A 17,217-nucleotide genomic window follows, 5' to 3' on the forward strand; every position below is an offset into this window, starting at 1 on the left:
TCTTCCGTGGTCATCGGATCTGGAAACCTATGTTCGCAGCTCCCACAGGTCCCTGTGAAGGCTGCTTCAGAGCCTGATGCTGAGTCAGCCAAGGCCTCAAGGACACCAACTTGTGTGCTTGTGTTCTTGTTGAACTTGTCCCTATAGCACCCATGCTGGTATCAGACTGTCACTTTGAAGAAGGTGACGCTATGAGCAGAAAATGAAAGCATTGTCCCATCCAGGCGGATAACCCTTTGAGAGAAGCGATGATGTGAGAGTAATTTCTCCACAGAGGTATGGAGGGAGAGGGATGTCATCATCCATTTGAGAAGCAGCAGGTCCACACCTCTCCTGGGGTGACAAATATGGAGGTGTACCTCTTAGCAGTATGCTGTGCTCTGAAGGTCCCACCCACCTGGGCCCTGGGGTACTGGTTGCACGGTTCATCTCCAGGTCTGGCGTGACTCTTCGGATGCTATGTTCCTGCCCCTAGCTCAGGCACCCTGTTATTTGTTGTGGCAAGATATCTGGCCTGGTAGTCAAGACATCCCAATTCTAGCTCCGCTTCTTGAAGACGAGTCACTTTCCTCATCAACAAGGCAGTTTAGTTCATACAGATGAGCAGGAACCTGACACTAGAAACCAGTCAGACAGGCAAACTCATTGTACAGCCAGAATGGAGTTATGAATACAAGGAAGAAGGAAAGCAGCATGGTCCCAGAAGAAAGTGGTAGAGGGAGAAAAATGCTCATCTCTAAGAAGGTCTATCTTTGACTGTTGTTTAGTGTAGCCAAAGCCTGAAACAGATCTGATAAGATGACCAAAAGTCATTTCTCTGCCCTCCCCAGACGGACACATCTGTCCCTTTTGTGGGGTGTGGGGCCTCCCAAGGCTCATCCACTTCGCACAGCAGTGTCTGGCTTCAGACTTGTCCTCCCTACATGAGCAGGCACATGTGACAGCACTGAAAAGGCCATGTAAACAGCCACATTGATTGTGAGGACTGTCGGGGTCCAACACAACACTCGGTATTTGTAACATGCAAATAAACACCCAGCCAGACTGGCCAGTGACCCCCTCCGAGACCGACTAGCTTCCAAATCACTTGCAGAAGCAGATTCCCACCACTCAGGGAGCCCCCTCTGACCTTGGATGTAATTTGACGACGCAAATCAAAACCAAATGCTCTCGTTGGATCCCAGACCTCTGCAGAAGAGCATCCAATAGCCCCCACCCACTCCAAAGGAACCATGAACCAAGTAACTTACAAACACAGTTGGTTTTTTCTGGCTTAAAAAACCAAAAACTTTACTAGGCTGAATAGAACATTGACCACCTGGGAACTCAACAGGCAAAATGCTTTAATCTCACACTGTTCTTTTAAATGGGTCCTTCCTTAGATAAAAATGCAGGCAGTCCCGCGAATTTTCGGCTCACGCCCAGGTAATAGAAAGTCGCACAGCCACTGTAAGTAGCAAAATAAATTTTATTGAGAAATTGGGAGTGCCCAGTCCCAATAACAACCAAAGCTCCAAGCTTGATTTAAAGTTAAACCGTCTCTTCTCCCAGCTGTCAACCCTCAGCCCGTCAGACAGTAGCCTGCTAGCCAGCCTCCTCCTCCTCATGTAGATTCCTTGAGCTGGGAGTCCAGCAGCAGTCTTAGGCTTCCCGTAACTTCAGGAGATGCCCGTCAAACTTCCATATGATCCTAACGAGCCCTCTCACTAGCTTCGCAGAAAGCGTCCTCCACTGTCCCCCTCTGGGGAGGGGTGTCTCTCCCTCTGAAATCCTCCCTTCCTAAATGTTTTGTGCCACAATTGAGGATAAGGGGTTTTTAGAGTCACCAAAACTGTAAGATTTTATTGGTTTTTCAAATTTTTAATTGTGATAAAATACACGTAACATAAAACTTAACCATCCAAACTATTTTTTTAAGTGTCCAGTTCAGTAGCATGAAGCACATTCACATGGTTGTGCAAACAACCTCCGGAACTTTTGCAGGTTGCGAAGCTTAAACTCCGTCCCCACTAAACAACTCCTCCCTTCCCCCAGCTCCTAGCAACCACCATTCTACTTTCTGTCCCTATGAATTTGACTCCTCTAGGGAGCTCATATAAGTGGCATTATGTAGTATTTGTCTTTTTTGTGACCATAGGGTATGAATATCGGAACCAGGATGCTTTTGAGAGTGAACGAGGGCGCTGGTTGATAATTACACCACCTCAGACCAACTGTAGCTGTCACAGGCAAACCAAGGCCCATGGAGGCCTGTCATACCAGCATGGTGACCTGTCCAGCTAACTCTCGGCCTTTCTTTTTTTCTCCTGTCCTACTGGATGGTCTGCTTACAACTCACTTGAAGGAGAGGGATCATCTTAAAGTCCCAGGCAGGGCATCCATTTTCATATCCTGTGGCTCTGGTTTCACAGTGATGCCTGTCCCCACAGACAGCACGATTCATGCAAAACTGTGCTGAGCCAACAACTGGGGACACCCCAGAGAGCCCTCCAGTGCAATCGCAGACCATCCAACCACCTCGGTTTTTCTAGCATCGCCATCAGGTATCTCTGGCGATACCTAGCAGGGGGCAGGGGGGAGTTGCAAGTCTCCTCAGCAATCCTGATGACCATTCGAGAAAGCACTGGCATCAATTGTGGCCCATGGGCTCCCCCCAACCCCCCCCCCCAGATCAGACGCAGCCTATTTATGATGAGTGTTCCTGCTCCAGCCTTTTAGGAGGGCAGAGAGCCAGAGGGGTCTGGAAGCCATTCTCTCCAGGCCTCATGTTTGCCTGGAATACAAACCCCAGCCCTACCTGCAATGAGCATTAGGAGTCACAGCTGTGTGAATGTCCTTTGCATGCATGCGTGCGCACACCTGGAGGTCATCAGTCATCGAGTTGATGCTTCTAGCTGTGGGGTTTGAAAAGCCATGCAAAATGGGTCAATGGCCAGAGTTCTTGCTGGCCGACTCAGTGAAAGACTGCAGGGTCACACAGCAAAGAGAAGGACACCCCCCTGAGGTGCCTCAGCTGTGACAGCCCAAAGCTGTCAGGCTGGGGCAGGTCAGCTGTCATCTGTAGAGACCACCACAGAGTTCCTGGAGGAGGGCCTAGGAGGAGAGCTGTCCAACAGTTTGAGAGAGGGGGTGGTCTTGGTGGGCGTGGGGGGCTTCTTATGAAGAAAGGACTTCCCTGGGGATTAGGGGTTGTTTGTCCTGGTCTGCCAGCTTCTTTTAAGTAATTCATTTTATTGAGTTTTTACCAATAAGCGTCTTATGATTCATGATTAATCCAGACTAGGATTTACCAGTCAAAACAGCCAAAAGGCAACGTGGAGCTCGTAGTCACTCTGCATTCCTCCCCAAGCCCACAAACCCCCTTTTCTGATTCTTTGGCCTTGTCTATTCTGGACATTTCGTATCCATGGAATCATATAATCTGTGGCCTTTTATTTCTGGGTTGTTTCACTTTAGAACAGGGGTTGGCAAACTGTGGCTCACAAGCCACATGCGGCTCATTGGGTATGTTCCGTCTCGAAAGTTTGCCGACCCCTGGAAGAGCCAATCCTGTCCCTCACAACAATTTAAAAATTATTCGAGAGCCATAAATATATTTTTACATGATCACCATTATGTGAATAATATCCTCTAAAAATTTTATAAATGAAACTATGATAGTTTTATTTTCTTTTTGTTTTTTTTAAGATTTTTATTGGGGAATTGGGGGATGGGAACAGCCCTGGGGAATTGGGGGAAGGGGAACAGACAAGTTACTGTCCTTTTGTTCTTCAGTCTAGTTGTGGAGGCCGTTGCTTCACTGGCCCAAGTTGGCACCATCATTGTGCTCTTCACAGGCGAGGCAGATCAGTTGCCGGCTTCTGGACGGCTGCTCACGGCAGCTGCAGGCCGCTCACGCTGGCTGCTGGCTACACATGGTAGCCCATGGCAACCCACTGCCACAGGGGCTGCAGCCTACGCTGTCGCCAGCGACTCACGCAGCCCAGCTCCAGGTTGAGCTGTTGTTCAGCATCTTAGCTGTAGAGGGCAGTGTCACTGGCCCTCATATGTGGGATCTGAACCGGGGCCCTCTGGTGTCCCAAGCCAGCTCTTAACCAACGTGCCACTCGGCCAGCCCGATAGTTTTATTTTCATTTTCAATTTTACTTCAGAGCCACATGGACATACCCGAAGAGCTGCATGTGGCTCGGGAGCCGCAGTTTGCTGACCCCTGGCGGCTCTTCTGTCTCAAAAGTTTGCCAACCTCTGACTTAGAATAGTGTTTTCAGGGTTCCTCCATGTTGTCAGAACTTCAGCCCTCTTTATGGCTGACTAATATTCCACTGTCCTTTAATGTTTACTTTTCAGCATTTTCTGCAGTAACATAACGCATGTGCACACACACACACACACACACACACACACATGGAGCCTTGGGTCTTCACACTTACTCCCTCACACAGCTGCATGGCTTTGCTCCCAGTTTCCTTCTGATATCGACTCAGCTGTCACTTCATTGCAACCTTCCCTGCCCTCTTATTAACAGTGGCAACCCCTGTCCTGTCCTTCTTTATGTTTGTCCTTGGAACCTATTATCCTCTGACTTCCTTATTGTATAGTTTTCTTATTTGCCTATCTCTCGTCTCACAAAAACATACAGAGATTTTTGGTCTGCCTAGCATGGTGCCTGACACATGGTAGATACTCAATAAATAGTTGTTAAATGAATAAAAACAGTCAGGACAGAATATCTAATAACGTGTTGTAACCCACCACTAACTTTGGGGACATCTCCTCTGTGTGTGCGTAGTGGCCTCATAGATATAAAGATCCGAGAATGAGACATCTGAAAGAACTAGCAGTAACTAGATACCAAGAGCAAGTTGGTGGAGGACTGCGGGCCATTGAACAATTCTGGTTAATCTGGCCGCCTTTTCTTTCTTAGAAGCAGGAAATGTTGGGCTGGGAAACGCTGCCTTGTTGAAACCGGTAACCTCTTTCACTTTGTCTTGGGAGATCTCAGCTTGTTTCTGCTGAGCCGTGCGATACTTAGCTTGGTATCTCTGTGAGATTTTTTTTTTTTTTTTAATGAGCATGATTCAAAGGGGAAATCCAGGCTGAACTGACCTTCTTGAAAGTGTGACCCTGTGTGACACCAAAGCCTAGCACAGCCAGAAAGGTGTCAGTGTGAACCAGCTCTCACTTCCCAGGGCCCACAGGTGGGGCAAGGGACTCAGGGAGGGTCCAACCTGTGCCAGGTCACTCCTGTTAGCAAGCTGAGGCCGTTCCAGGTAGCCTGAATGGCATGGAGTCACTCCAGGTCAGAACTAGGGTTCCAGCTTGAGCCTATGAGCTCCTAAGACCGTAGACTTCCCCCATTTACTTTGGAATCCAGTGTAGTTCAGTTAGAGTGACCAGAAGAGGGAAGGGTTGGAGCTCTTGAGCTGGCCTTTACGGTCACTTGCCTCTTGCCACAGCCCTTGTAGTTTAGAAATGTATTTTTAACAAGATGTCTAGGTTCAACCACTGATGGTTCCTAATATCGTGGAAGGTGCCTGAATTGTGAGCAAACAGATAAGGGTTCAAACACCAGCTTCTACCATTTATCACCTATATGACTTTGAGAAAGTGATTTAACCCGTCTGAACTTTGGTTACCATAATACCTACCTCATAAAGCTCTTCATTCATTCACTCAACTCAACAAATAATTATCGAGTGCCTGATATGCCCCAGGCATTGTGCCAAATGCCAGGAAAATATCTTCCAGGTGCCTAGTCTGGTAGAGCAGACATTTGAGTAACAAGGACAGTTGCAGCCCAGGATGACAAGTGCTTTGGCAGAGGGGCATACATGACGACCTGGGAGAAGTAGCCTGGATTAGGGCCTGGAAGTCTGGTGGGTTAGGGACAGCCCTGGTGGAAAAAAGGTGGTTTAGGACAGGCTGCTGAGTAGAAAGATCCATTTCCTCCTTTGCTCTTGCCCCCCACCCCCACCCCAAATTCCCAGTTCTCCAAGTTGACCTACCTGCTTCACAATTCCTCTAGGCAAATAAGGTCAGAAGCAGAGCTTTACATAGGAGCAGCCCTCCTTGGAAAGACAGAGATCCTAGAGTGAAGTCCTCACCTCTGGAAAACATGCCCTCAGCTCTCTTCTTTCTGGGAGGGAAAAATTATGGAGAAGGTACAAAATTGCTCCAGCAAGAGCATCTGGAGAGAGAAGTCACCTAAGTCACCCCGGACCCCAGCTGCAGAGATGGCCCCTCCTCCGTGCCTGTAGCCAGCTGAGGGGTTGGACCTGCCAGCAGAAAGCCAGGCCTGAAGTGGGGCAGACCCCGGGCTCCCCTCTCTGCTGGCTGCAGCCACCGTTGCAAAGCAGCCAGCAGGACCACAAGTGTTCTCAGTGGCAGCCTGACTTGAAAAGCAAGCTGCCAATCCCTGGCCCCGTGCCTGCCCGGCCTCCACGCTCCCTGGGACACTTTCCAACCAGGAGAGGCTGGTGCTCACACCTGAGATCTCAGCAGCAGATGCTCTGCCTCCTCCGAGTACCCACAGAAACCACACAAACCACGTCTCGAGACCGTACCCGGCAGGATGGGCCAACTCTTGAAGCACTGGGTGTTTTAAAGTGCACACAAGCCGCTCTTAAATAATCATTCCCAAAGAGCCTTGATGGCTTATTAACTTCTTTTAACTTTGTTTCACACAGATAAGAGGGTATTGTCAGTTCAACCTTTTTTTTTTTTAAAGCTTGATTACACAGGTTTTAGTAATGAGTACATACCTTTGTTTCCACACAGAGCTGGTGGCCAACCTGCACTCCATCCTGTCTCCATCTTCCATGGAGCCAGGTGCGATGCCACACCTCTGGACAGAGCTACCAGGCATAAGAGGACTGACAATGGCCAACCCCCCACTCCCCCCCAAAAAAATAGAAATTTCCCTCAAAGTCTGCCCTCCAAAGTAGTCCAAACAAAAAAAACCTAAAAACAAAACAAAACAAAACCTACACCAATCCAAAAAGAGATAGGCTTTTGCCATTGCTGGTGAAATGGCCCATCATAATTCAGATGTCAGATGCTCCTCGGACTAATAATTCCTTCTTTGAAGCCTCCCATTGGCATAAGTCAGCAGGTGTAATTAGCCTCTACCTGTTTTTAAAGGACAGCCTGGAGCACAGGGAAGGGAAGCCGCACGCACTTGGGCCACAGTGCGCGCTGCCGAAAAACCCAGAGCTAGACCCAGATGCTGCAATGACTGGCCCGAACAGAACCTTCATACGCCCCAGGGGCCACTCCGAGGAGAGAGGAAATTACATCAGGAGGCTGAGGATAAGACAGACAAAACACTTTCAGCTTCTCTTTAAAGTTTTTATGTTTGCCAAAGCTTTATGGTACGTCTTTCTGTGAGAAAAGCCAAAGTACACAGAAAATCATATACGTGTAGAGAGAGAGCCCTCCCAGGAGAAAAAGAAAAGGAAATTGAGTCCAATGGGGAGGGAAAAAAATGGCCTGCTTCTCTCTAGGCCCGTTAAGTACTTGTGGACCCTTTTCTCTCTTTCCCCTAGTAATGACTCGCCAGGCCAAAGCTAAAAGGGTTTCTATGGGTTAAAAAGAGGCCATCCATGAAAGGGTCAAGGCCTGGCGCGCTGGGCATCTGTCATTGAATGAACGAAATCAATTTAGAGCTCGTGTTGTCCGACAGGGAGGAGGAGGCAGCTGGCCAGGGGGACATCTTGATCCCATTAGGTCTGGCTGAGGAGAAAAATTAGCCATTGTTTTCTTTGCTGGGGTTGTGGCTCTTTCAGGAGATAATCGATGCCAGGAGCTCTTTCATTGCAGGTAAGGAAGGACATGCTGAAACGCACTTTGTAAGCGAATTATCTGGGAACACAGTTCGTCTGTGTTGGAGGGCCTCATTTGGTTCCCAGTATAGTCCATTCCATGTAATACTGAGCCATGTTACAATAAAGAACTTTCTTCTTGGGGTGAAGGTTTTAAGATTAGAAGTCATAGCAGGAAAATGGTCAAAACTGACACAGATCAGAATTGCAGTGGACCCAGGAACTGGCTGGGTAAGAACTGGGACCAGCGAGCCCAAAGACAATTTTCTGAACGCCAGCTCACATGAAACCAATGAGAACCCAGCTTGGGCCTATTACTTACATTGTACAAAATCCAATTAACAGAAAACATTTTTTTTTAATGCCCACCTCACCCTAATTAGCCATCTTTTAAAGAAGATTACGCAGAAAAAATAATAATAATAATAATAATTAAAAAAAAGAAAAAAAAGAAAATTACGCAAACCTGTACTTTGGGCTGATACATATTCAAAGTATTCAGAACTTTTTTTTTTACATTAAGAATAACATTGGCATGCAAATGATAGAGGGGAAAGAACATAATCATAGCTAGTATTTATTGAGTGCTAACTCCATAGTAAATAATAAATGTACCGAGTGTCATTTTAAGCACTTTATATGTATTAATTCATTACTATGGCAGCCCCACGAAAATGAAACTTGTTAGTAGTAGTATTTCAAAGATGAGAAAACTAAGACACAAATTATATTGCCAAGGATACACAGCCAGTTAAGTGGTAGACAGTGTGGCTTTGAAAACCGTGCTTTTAATCAGTACTATTCTATATTGTCTCCCATAAGTAGGAAACGTTTAAAACAAGCTACTTTATTTTTAAATTCCAAAGAGAAGCAGCGTGACATTCTGGGGATTTATAATGCTGACCTTGATACCCATGCATGGGATATATGAATATGGACCACACACCCTTCCTTTTACCGAAAAGGAGGCTGAGATACCGAGGGACTTACAAAGTCAGGACTGTCACGGAGGCCTCTTGATTTCTAACCCAGCATTCTTGCCCCTAAAAGTGATGAACTGCAGCAGTGGAGAAAAAACAATGGTCATGAGTATTGATTATCTGAGACAGATGCATAAGACGTATCTTAATAAGGGGGCGCAACAACTTACAGTTTTAAAAGCCTGACACAGAAACTAGAGAAGACTTTTTTTCTTTTTTTCCTTAATTGAGGTTACATTGGTTTATAACATAAGTTTCAGGTGCACAGCTTTATAAATCGACATCTGTATACAGCATGCTCACAACCAAGGGTCTGGTTTCCATCCATCAGCATACATTTGCCCCCCTTTTCCCATTTCAGCCTCCCTCCCCACCCTCTTCCCGTCTGATATCCACCCATCTGTTGTCTACATCTGAGTTTGTTTTTGTTTTTGTATGTTTTGTTTTTTTATTCCACATATGTGATGTCACACGGTATTTGTCTTAATCCACCTGACTTATTTCACTCAGCACAGTACCCTCAAGGTCCATCCATGTTGTCACAGATGGCAAGATTTCATCTTTCTGAAGGCTGAGTAGTAGTCCGTTGTGTGTGTGCGTGTGCACGCGCATGCGTGCGTATATATACACCACATCTTTTTTACCTATTCATCCATCGTTGGACACTCAGGCTGTTTCCATACCTTGACTATTGTAAATAATGCTGCAGTGAACATAGGGTACATATATATTTTCAAATTAGTGTTTTTATATTCTTCGTATAAATACCCAGAAATGGAATTGCTGGGTGATAAATACGTCTATTTTTAACTTTTTGAGGAATCTCCATAATATTTTCCATAGTGGCTGTACCAATTTACATCCCCACCAGCAGTGCATGAGGGCTCTCTTTTCTCCATATCCTCACCAACACTTGTTTCTTGTCTTTTTTATAATAGCCATACTAACAGGTGCGAGGTGACATTTTGTTGTGGTTTTGATTTGCATTTTCCTAATAATTAGTGATGTTGAACATCTTTTCAGGTGCCTGTTGGCCATCTTTATGTCTTCTTTGAGAAAATGTCTATTTAGTTTCTCTGCCTATTTTTTAATTGGTTTGTTCATTTTGTTATTGTTGAGTTATATGAGTTCTTTATGTATTTTGGATGTTAATTCCTTATCAGGTGTATAATTTGAAAATATCTTCTCCCATTCAGTAAGTTGCCTTTTTGGTTTTTTTGTTTGTTTGTTTTTGCTTTTTGGTTTTTTTTTTCTGATGGCTTGCTTTGCTGTACAGAGCTTTTTAGTTTGATGTAGTCCCATTTGTTTGTTTTTGTTTCCTTGCCATTGGAGTCAAATCAGAGCTTAGCACCACCTATGTTTTCTTCTGTGTATTTTATGGTTTAAGGTCTTGCATTCAAGTCTTTAATCCATTTAGAGTTAATTTTTGTGTATGGGGTAAGATAGTGGTCCAGTTTCATTCTTTTGCATGTGTCTTCCCAACCCTACTTATTAAAGAGACTTTCCTTTCTCTGTTGTATGTTCTTGGTCCCTTTGTCATAAATTAAATTAGTTGTCCCTATATGAGTGGGTTAGTTCTGGGCTCTCGATTATTCTCCATTGGTCTGCATCTGTTTTACTGCCAATCAATAAAATACTGTTTTGATTTCTGTAGCTTTGTAGTATATATAGTTTGAAGTTGAGGAGTGTGATACCTCTGGCTTTGTTCTTTTTTTTCTAAGGATTGCTTTGGCTCTTTGGGGTTTTTTATGGTTCCATACAAATTTTAGGATATTTTTGGTTCTATTTCTGTGGAAAATGCCATTAGGGATTGCATTGAATCTGTAGATTGCTTTATGTCATAAGGCCATTTTAATGATGTTAACTCTTTCAGTCCATGAGCACGAAATATCTTTCCATTTCTTTGTGTAGTCTTCAGTTAACTATAGATGATTGTAAACTGCACCATGAAGTTAATTACTGTATCATGAATACCGTCTACTTTGTGTATGTCACATCTTCCCAACTATTGTAGATTGCAAGCTCCTTACAAATATAAATATGCATTAGACATCATGTCCTTTTTTTCCCTAGTAGCATAGACCTGTACGAAGTAGACAGCACTGGAATGGTTGGAAAGGGGATGGGATTCGATGTCGAAAACCTCAGGGCCTTGCTGCTCTCTTCTTTAAGCATAAAATAAAATACATTGAATGCCTATGCAACTGATACAAACAATCACTGACATATGGTGTTAACCCACTAAAAACATATACCTGCTTCTGTCGTTCCTCAGAATTGGTTCTCCCATAATAGCAGAACCTCATCAGGGCTTACCTGATGATATTCTCTGAACGCACAGGCTGGGTTTCCGTGGCACACTAACATTTTTTTTTTTTTAAGGTTAGCAACATTTTTTTTTTTTAAAGATTTTTATTGGGTAATTGGGGGATGGGAACAGTACTGGGGAATTAGGGGAAGGGGAACAGACAAGTTGCTGTCGTTTTGTTCTTCAATCTAGTTGTGGAGGACACTGCTTCACTGGCCCAAGTTGGCACCATCATTGCGCTCTTCCCTGGCGAGGCAGATCAGTCGCCGGCTTCTGGACGGCCGCTCACTGCGGCTGCTGGCCGCTCACGCTGGCTGCTGGCTACACACGGTAGCCCATGGCAACCCACTGCTACAGGGACTGCAGCCTACGCCGTCGCCAGCGACTCCCGGCAGCCCAGCTCCAGGTTGAGCTGTTGTTCAGCATCTTAGCTGTAGAGGGCAGTGTCACTTGCCCTCATATGTGGGATCCGAACCGGGGCCCTCTGGCATCCCAAGCGAGTTCTTAACCATCGCGCCACTCAGCCGGCCCGGCACACTAACATTTTTATTAAATTCTATCTAGTTGGGGTTCAGCAGCTCCTCCTTTTGTCCTGTAGCCTAGCCTTCAAGATGTGTGGCAACTCATTTTTTTTTTTTTTTTGCTGAAAGTATAAATATACCTAGAGATTAGTGAGTGACAGCCCTGCTTCTAGAAAGTGAACAGAGCAGAAGTAAAATGAAGAAGTACATTTTTTAGTTGGTGTGTTTCATTCTGAGCTCAGAGGCTATTCCTGGTCATGAACCTAATTCTTGTAAGACAACTCCTTGCTGGTGTCTGGAAAGCGTTCAGCAGCATGTGGACTGCCAAGGGCCTTTGAAGAAGTGATCATTTACTTAACCATCAGCTTGAAACAGCTCTGTTCTCGCTCATCATCAGGTCTTCCTGGTGTGTTAGAAAGAGCCCAGGACAGAATTTACAAGAGTATGTCCCGACACCAATTACTTATTTAAACTCTGACCGGTCCCTTAACCTCTCCACTGGGCTTCCTTTATCTGCAGAAGGAGGAGGCTAGACCAGATGGCTGCTGGAGATCTGTATAATGGCCTCTCTGCAGATGCAGGAAGTTGCTCAGAGAGAGGTCATTAAGAAGCTTGGTGACTCAGCCTCAGGGACAGGAGGAAGACAAGGTTCCCTGAAGTCCTAGTCAAGAATCAGAGCCACTAGAGTGAACTTCCTCTCCAGCTTTTATTTCCACATGATCCTAAGAGCTTTGAGGCTTGGTGACTCAGCCTCAGGGACAGGAGGAAGACAAGGCTCCCTGAAGTCCTAGTCAAGAATCAGAGCCACCAGAGTGAGCTTCCTCTCAAGTCTTTATTTCCACATGATTCTAAGAGCTTGCACACCACCCACATGCTGTCCCCCACTCAGTAAACATTTGCAGGGAGGAAGTCTCATGGAGTCAAGGCTCCTTCGTCTGTCCCTGCTGTGCCTTCACCCACTCAGAACAGGGTGGGGGGGACATTAGCCCTTTCCTGCTCGACGTTCAGCCATACACAGGATGTGGGAATCCAACAGACCAGCTAATGGGATCCAGTAACCAGGTCCTGCCCATTAAGTGTTTATATGTAGTCTGTCGCACTCGGGGCTCAAAGGTGATATTTATTAGCCACTCTTGTTTGCTCTCTGGATAAACGTTATACATTAGGACGTCGAGGCCCAAAAAGGGGAAAGAGCGGACCTGTGACCCCTTGAGAATCACAAGTCTGGGTCAGAAACTGTGAATCATATCTAATGCCAGCCATGGTCCCAGTGACGGTAACAGACACCGTCTCAGTGAAACCACTTCCGACGGTTTCTCGACACTTTTGTTTTCAGTGCAAGCCCAAATTATTTTCTTCTTCCTTTTCAAACCCCAGATTATTAAGGCTGTTCTTCATCATGATTTTTGTTATTTGTTAGTCCTGGGTTGAAAGCTACTGAATACTAAGGCGTCCAGTGCTAAGAAGAGAAAGAAAGAATGTTTAACATTTACAGCATCAAGGGGAAGAAAAACCACTATATAGGACTGAAAAGATTTGGTTTTATACTTCCTACTTACAGTCTCACTGTTGCTCATTTGTAAAAATCATGCCAGTCATAAAGTTAACCAGCCATTAGTGAGTACGAGCTCTTCCCACTGATTGGTGGGCCCGTGTGGAAAGGAACATAGTTAGAGGTTGGAGTAATGGGCCAGGTGCCCTTGACTCCTGTTTCTGGTTCTGTCACCGACTTGCTGTGTGGCCTCAGACAGTGTCCCCTAGTTTCCCTGGGCCTCATTTTCCCCACAAAGGAAATGTCCCACTCACTCTTCTCAGGGATGCTGAAAGATCAAAGAAGGGACATTTGCAGAGCTTTTAAAGATGCTCAGATGAGGTGTACTAGAGAGGCCGTGATTTAATAGGTATTAATTAATATATCCTTTGATTACTGATAGACCGTCTGTTTTAGCTTCTAATTACATAGCTCCGTGGGCATAATTGACCACAGGAGTTATACTGAATCCTCAGGGAACTAGCCCAGTCATAGTGATCAGCGCGTGTTGGTCTGATGGGTCTTGACAGTCACGAGGCACATGGAGGACGTCTTTACCGGTGGCAGGGTTAGGATGCTGCATTGGGCAAGGGAGGCCCTCCTGAAGTGACACTGAGTGTCAGGAGCTGCCCCCAAACCGGCCATTGGATCCCAGTGCCACCTGTTTACAAAGGGGACGCAAGGTCCAGCCTCTTCTGTTTGTTGGCTTGTTTTTACTCGGCCAGCTTCAGTGGAGGGCTTAGCAGCCAGGGCCTCTGGGCTTTGGGGCACAGGGGTCTGGGGGCTAGAAACACACAGCCCTCCATGAAGAGACAGTGCGTTTATAACAAGGGGTGACTACGCTGGCAGCCAACAGCCCCACCCACTGCCTTCGTACCCCTGCTGCCCAACCCTTCCCACCACGCCCCCAAGTGGAGAGGAAGGATCTGGCCAGTGTGCCCACACGCACACTTCTTCTGCAGTTCCGCGGACCCTGCAAATGTCCCAATGCCATCCTGTCCTGAAAAACTGTCCCCCAGTCATCTCATTCCCACCCTCCTTTCCCAGTATTTCGTTTGCAAAAAAAAACAATTTTTGAATCCCTGCTTCCAGCAGACGAGAGGGAAAGCCACAGCTCTGCCACCTGTGAGAAAATGTCTACAGGCCGCACATCATCCTAGGGAAAGGCTGGAGCCAGGGGCCCAGGGTGCCCTGGGCAGCAGCGGTGGGATGCATGGAAGGCCCACAGCAGAGCCAGATAGCCTGGTTTGGGCCCATTGGCAGAGGTGAGGCCCTCCATACCAGCAGCATGAGGGGCACTTCAAGAGAAGGCCCCGTTTGTGTTCTGTTTTGCGAGGATTGGTGCCGGGGGGGAGCTGCCAGGAAGCCAGCCCCTCTGCGTATTGGCTCAGAGGTTCTTCACCAGGCCGGGTGGGGCTCTGAACGAAAGGCCCAAGAAAGGTGTTTGCAGGCACGCTCACACCAGGTTTACTTTCCTTCTGACGGAGAGGAGGAAGCTCCTAGAGGTCTGCCCAGCAGATGCAGGGTGGACACCTTACCCTAAGATCTGCCTGCGGTACCAGCACCAACCAGGACCAAAGATGGGGAGCAGGGACATAGTTTTCAGCCCCGGAGCAAAATGAAAATGCAGGGCCCCTCCGTCTAGACTTCGAGCATTTCAAGACGGGGACAGCAGAGTGTTAAAACAAATGGGCCCATCTGAGCACCGGGCCCTCTGGTCACACGTCCATCAAGGTGGTCCTGGGCGAGGTGGGTGCAGCACAGGGGCTGAGGGTCCCTGAGGGACTGTCTTCCATCTACCCTTTTCTTCGAAGGAAATGGACAAGAGGGAGCAGTGGGGGGACTAATTCTGTACACTTCCCTAGAGATCTCCAGTCTGCAAATAATCAAATTGTATTTTCTTAAACCCCAAAGTCAGGGCTTGAGTTCAAAAATTTAAGAAAGAATAAATTTGGTTCTCTTTTATTTGCTAGGGTGTGGGAGAAGTCAGAACAATTAGCACTCATGATAAAGTCTAAGTTCATTGAGCACTTACTTGGTTGAGATGCTGTGCTGAGTGTCTGTTGCTGCTGAGGTGTACCTGGAAGGGGCCACTACTGCCATTTTGCAGATGGGAAAACTGAGGCTAAAAGAAGTGCTGTCACTTGCCTAAGGGCAGACAGACAACGTGCAGGTAGATGAGCCTGGATGCTAACAGATGCAGTCAGACTGCAGAGGCTGTGTGCCTGGCCATTTTAGTCTGTATGCCATATCCAGGTTGTGAGATCAGTGTCACAATCCGATGGTTCTGGTCCTTTCCTGGCTGTGTGTAAGTCCAGGTGGAACATCTATAAATATCTAACAACCGGGGCTCAGAGAGGAACTCTGGGTGTTTTCATTGAGGGATTTAGCATAGCAGAGCATCAGCTAGGAGCTGAGACTCCGACCTGTCATTTAAGTCATACCGGCTCTCCTCAGATGGCATTTCATCTGTGACCTGACACAAAGCTGCCTGAGCCAGGACAGGGCTTTGGGTCACTAGCTTTCCTTGAACCCTCTTTCTGCCCACTTGGAATATACCCCAAAGGAGAAAGAAAATTATACTTTCCCTTCGCTTCAGAGTGACATGTACTTGGAGCTGTGGACCAAGGAGGTGGCTCTGTAATACAGGAGGATAGAGGTTCTCCACCTTATGATGCAAGACAGATAAGCATAAAATTCTGCCGAGCAGGTTGTGAGGAGAAAAGAATGCAGCCATTCGAGAAACCGTTTTTTGTTGTTGTTTGTTTGTTTTTATTCCAGGCCCTTTGACAAAGGGGTGGAGTCCTCTGACCAAGCCCTGACTAGCAGTGTCCTGGGCCTGGGAGGGAGGGGCTGATGGGACTGGGGAAACTGCCGTCACAAATTTAAGGAGGGGAAACCGCGAGCTGGTCAGAGAGGGCCAGGAGCCCGGATGAGAGGACTCTGGGTCTAGGATGAGACTCTGAAAAGTATATGCCTCTGGCAGGACCCTGGAAGGAGTCAGCCACTCCAGGATAGAGGACAAGGACGGGGTTCCTGCTGTACCCTTCTTTGAGCAAAATAAACTCAAATTGTAAATCTATCGGAGGGATGCAGTATGCATCAATTATAAACATAAATAATGTGTGCATCACTTTAACCTCTTTTAACATTTCCCAGAGGGCTATGAACAACAGCCCCCTCCCAGAGCAGTGTTACAGCCTTAATTGCTCCCAGTCACTCAGTCAGCTTCTTAGTTAAGGGGTTCACTCTTGGAAGGAGGCATGCCCACCAGGGCCTGAGGGGTGGTGGGGGGTGCCCATCTGAAATCCTCCTTACTGCCCACGTGTCAGAACTGCCTTCATACCCTTTCTCACCCTCCCTGCGCGAGCCCATGTCTGCAGCAGGACCCTTGGTGTTCTTTGTGCTGCAGAAAGATGCAAGGGCTTGACAGGCTCGTATTGTTATCTTGAGTTGCCTACCCCGAAATAAGGTCAAGGCAGCCCCCGCCCTTTGCAAGGAAGCTTCCTGAGCTGCTAGAACTCCAGGGTGAGTCGGAGCTCTTACACATTAGTGGGCAGGAAGTGGAGTCCCGGTGGGAGGCTGGGAATTCGAGCGCCTCCCCATTTCAGCACTGGAGGGAGGAAGCCCCAGGCAGCCCTCTGCGCAGATGGCTACCGCTGCCTCCTGAGCTGCTCGCACTCGCTCCACTCCTCTGCTCCCTCCCGCCAGCCCGCCTCCTCTCTGTTGCTCTCCCCGCTCTCTCCTCCCCTTGGAGGGAAAAGTCTGCAGAGCTGGGAACTGTCTAGGAGAACTCAACAAAGGCAAAACAGCCAGCAACAACTTGAAAAGAACTGGGTTTTTTTTCCCTGTTCAGAAACCTGCAGGAAAATCCACACCCACATTGCCGGGTTTTGAACTGGAAAGCGGCGTGAGTGAGTGTGTGTGTGTGTGTGTGTGTGTGTGTGTGTGTGTGTGTGTGTGTGTGGCAAGAGGCAGAGGAGGCGCAAACAACTGTGCGGTCTTTGCTTTGATAAGGAAACTGCCAGCTGGAGAAGTTCAGCAGCAAAGAGAGGAC

General features: G+C 47.1%; 1 protein-coding gene across 1 annotated transcript in view; it reads left to right on the plus strand.

Annotated features, from left to right (window-relative positions):
* FRMD4A (FERM domain containing 4A) overlaps window positions 1-17,217 on the plus strand; it is a 327,824-nt gene that overhangs the window by 230,716 nt on the left and 79,891 nt on the right. Inside the window, exons 13-16 of the mRNA XM_019663415.1 lie at window positions 2,138-2,266; window positions 6,778-6,828; window positions 7,785-7,818; window positions 10,874-10,910. Coding sequence (XP_019518960.1) covers window positions 2,138-2,266; window positions 6,778-6,828; window positions 7,785-7,818; window positions 10,874-10,910 — 251 coding nt within the window. The remainder of the gene's footprint in view (window positions 1-2,137; window positions 2,267-6,777; window positions 6,829-7,784; window positions 7,819-10,873; window positions 10,911-17,217) is intronic.

Source organism: Hipposideros armiger, unplaced genomic scaffold, assembly GCF_001890085.2.
Source record: "Hipposideros armiger isolate ML-2016 unplaced genomic scaffold, ASM189008v1 scaffold_390, whole genome shotgun sequence".
Lineage (NCBI taxonomy): Eukaryota > Metazoa > Chordata > Mammalia > Chiroptera > Hipposideridae > Hipposideros > Hipposideros armiger.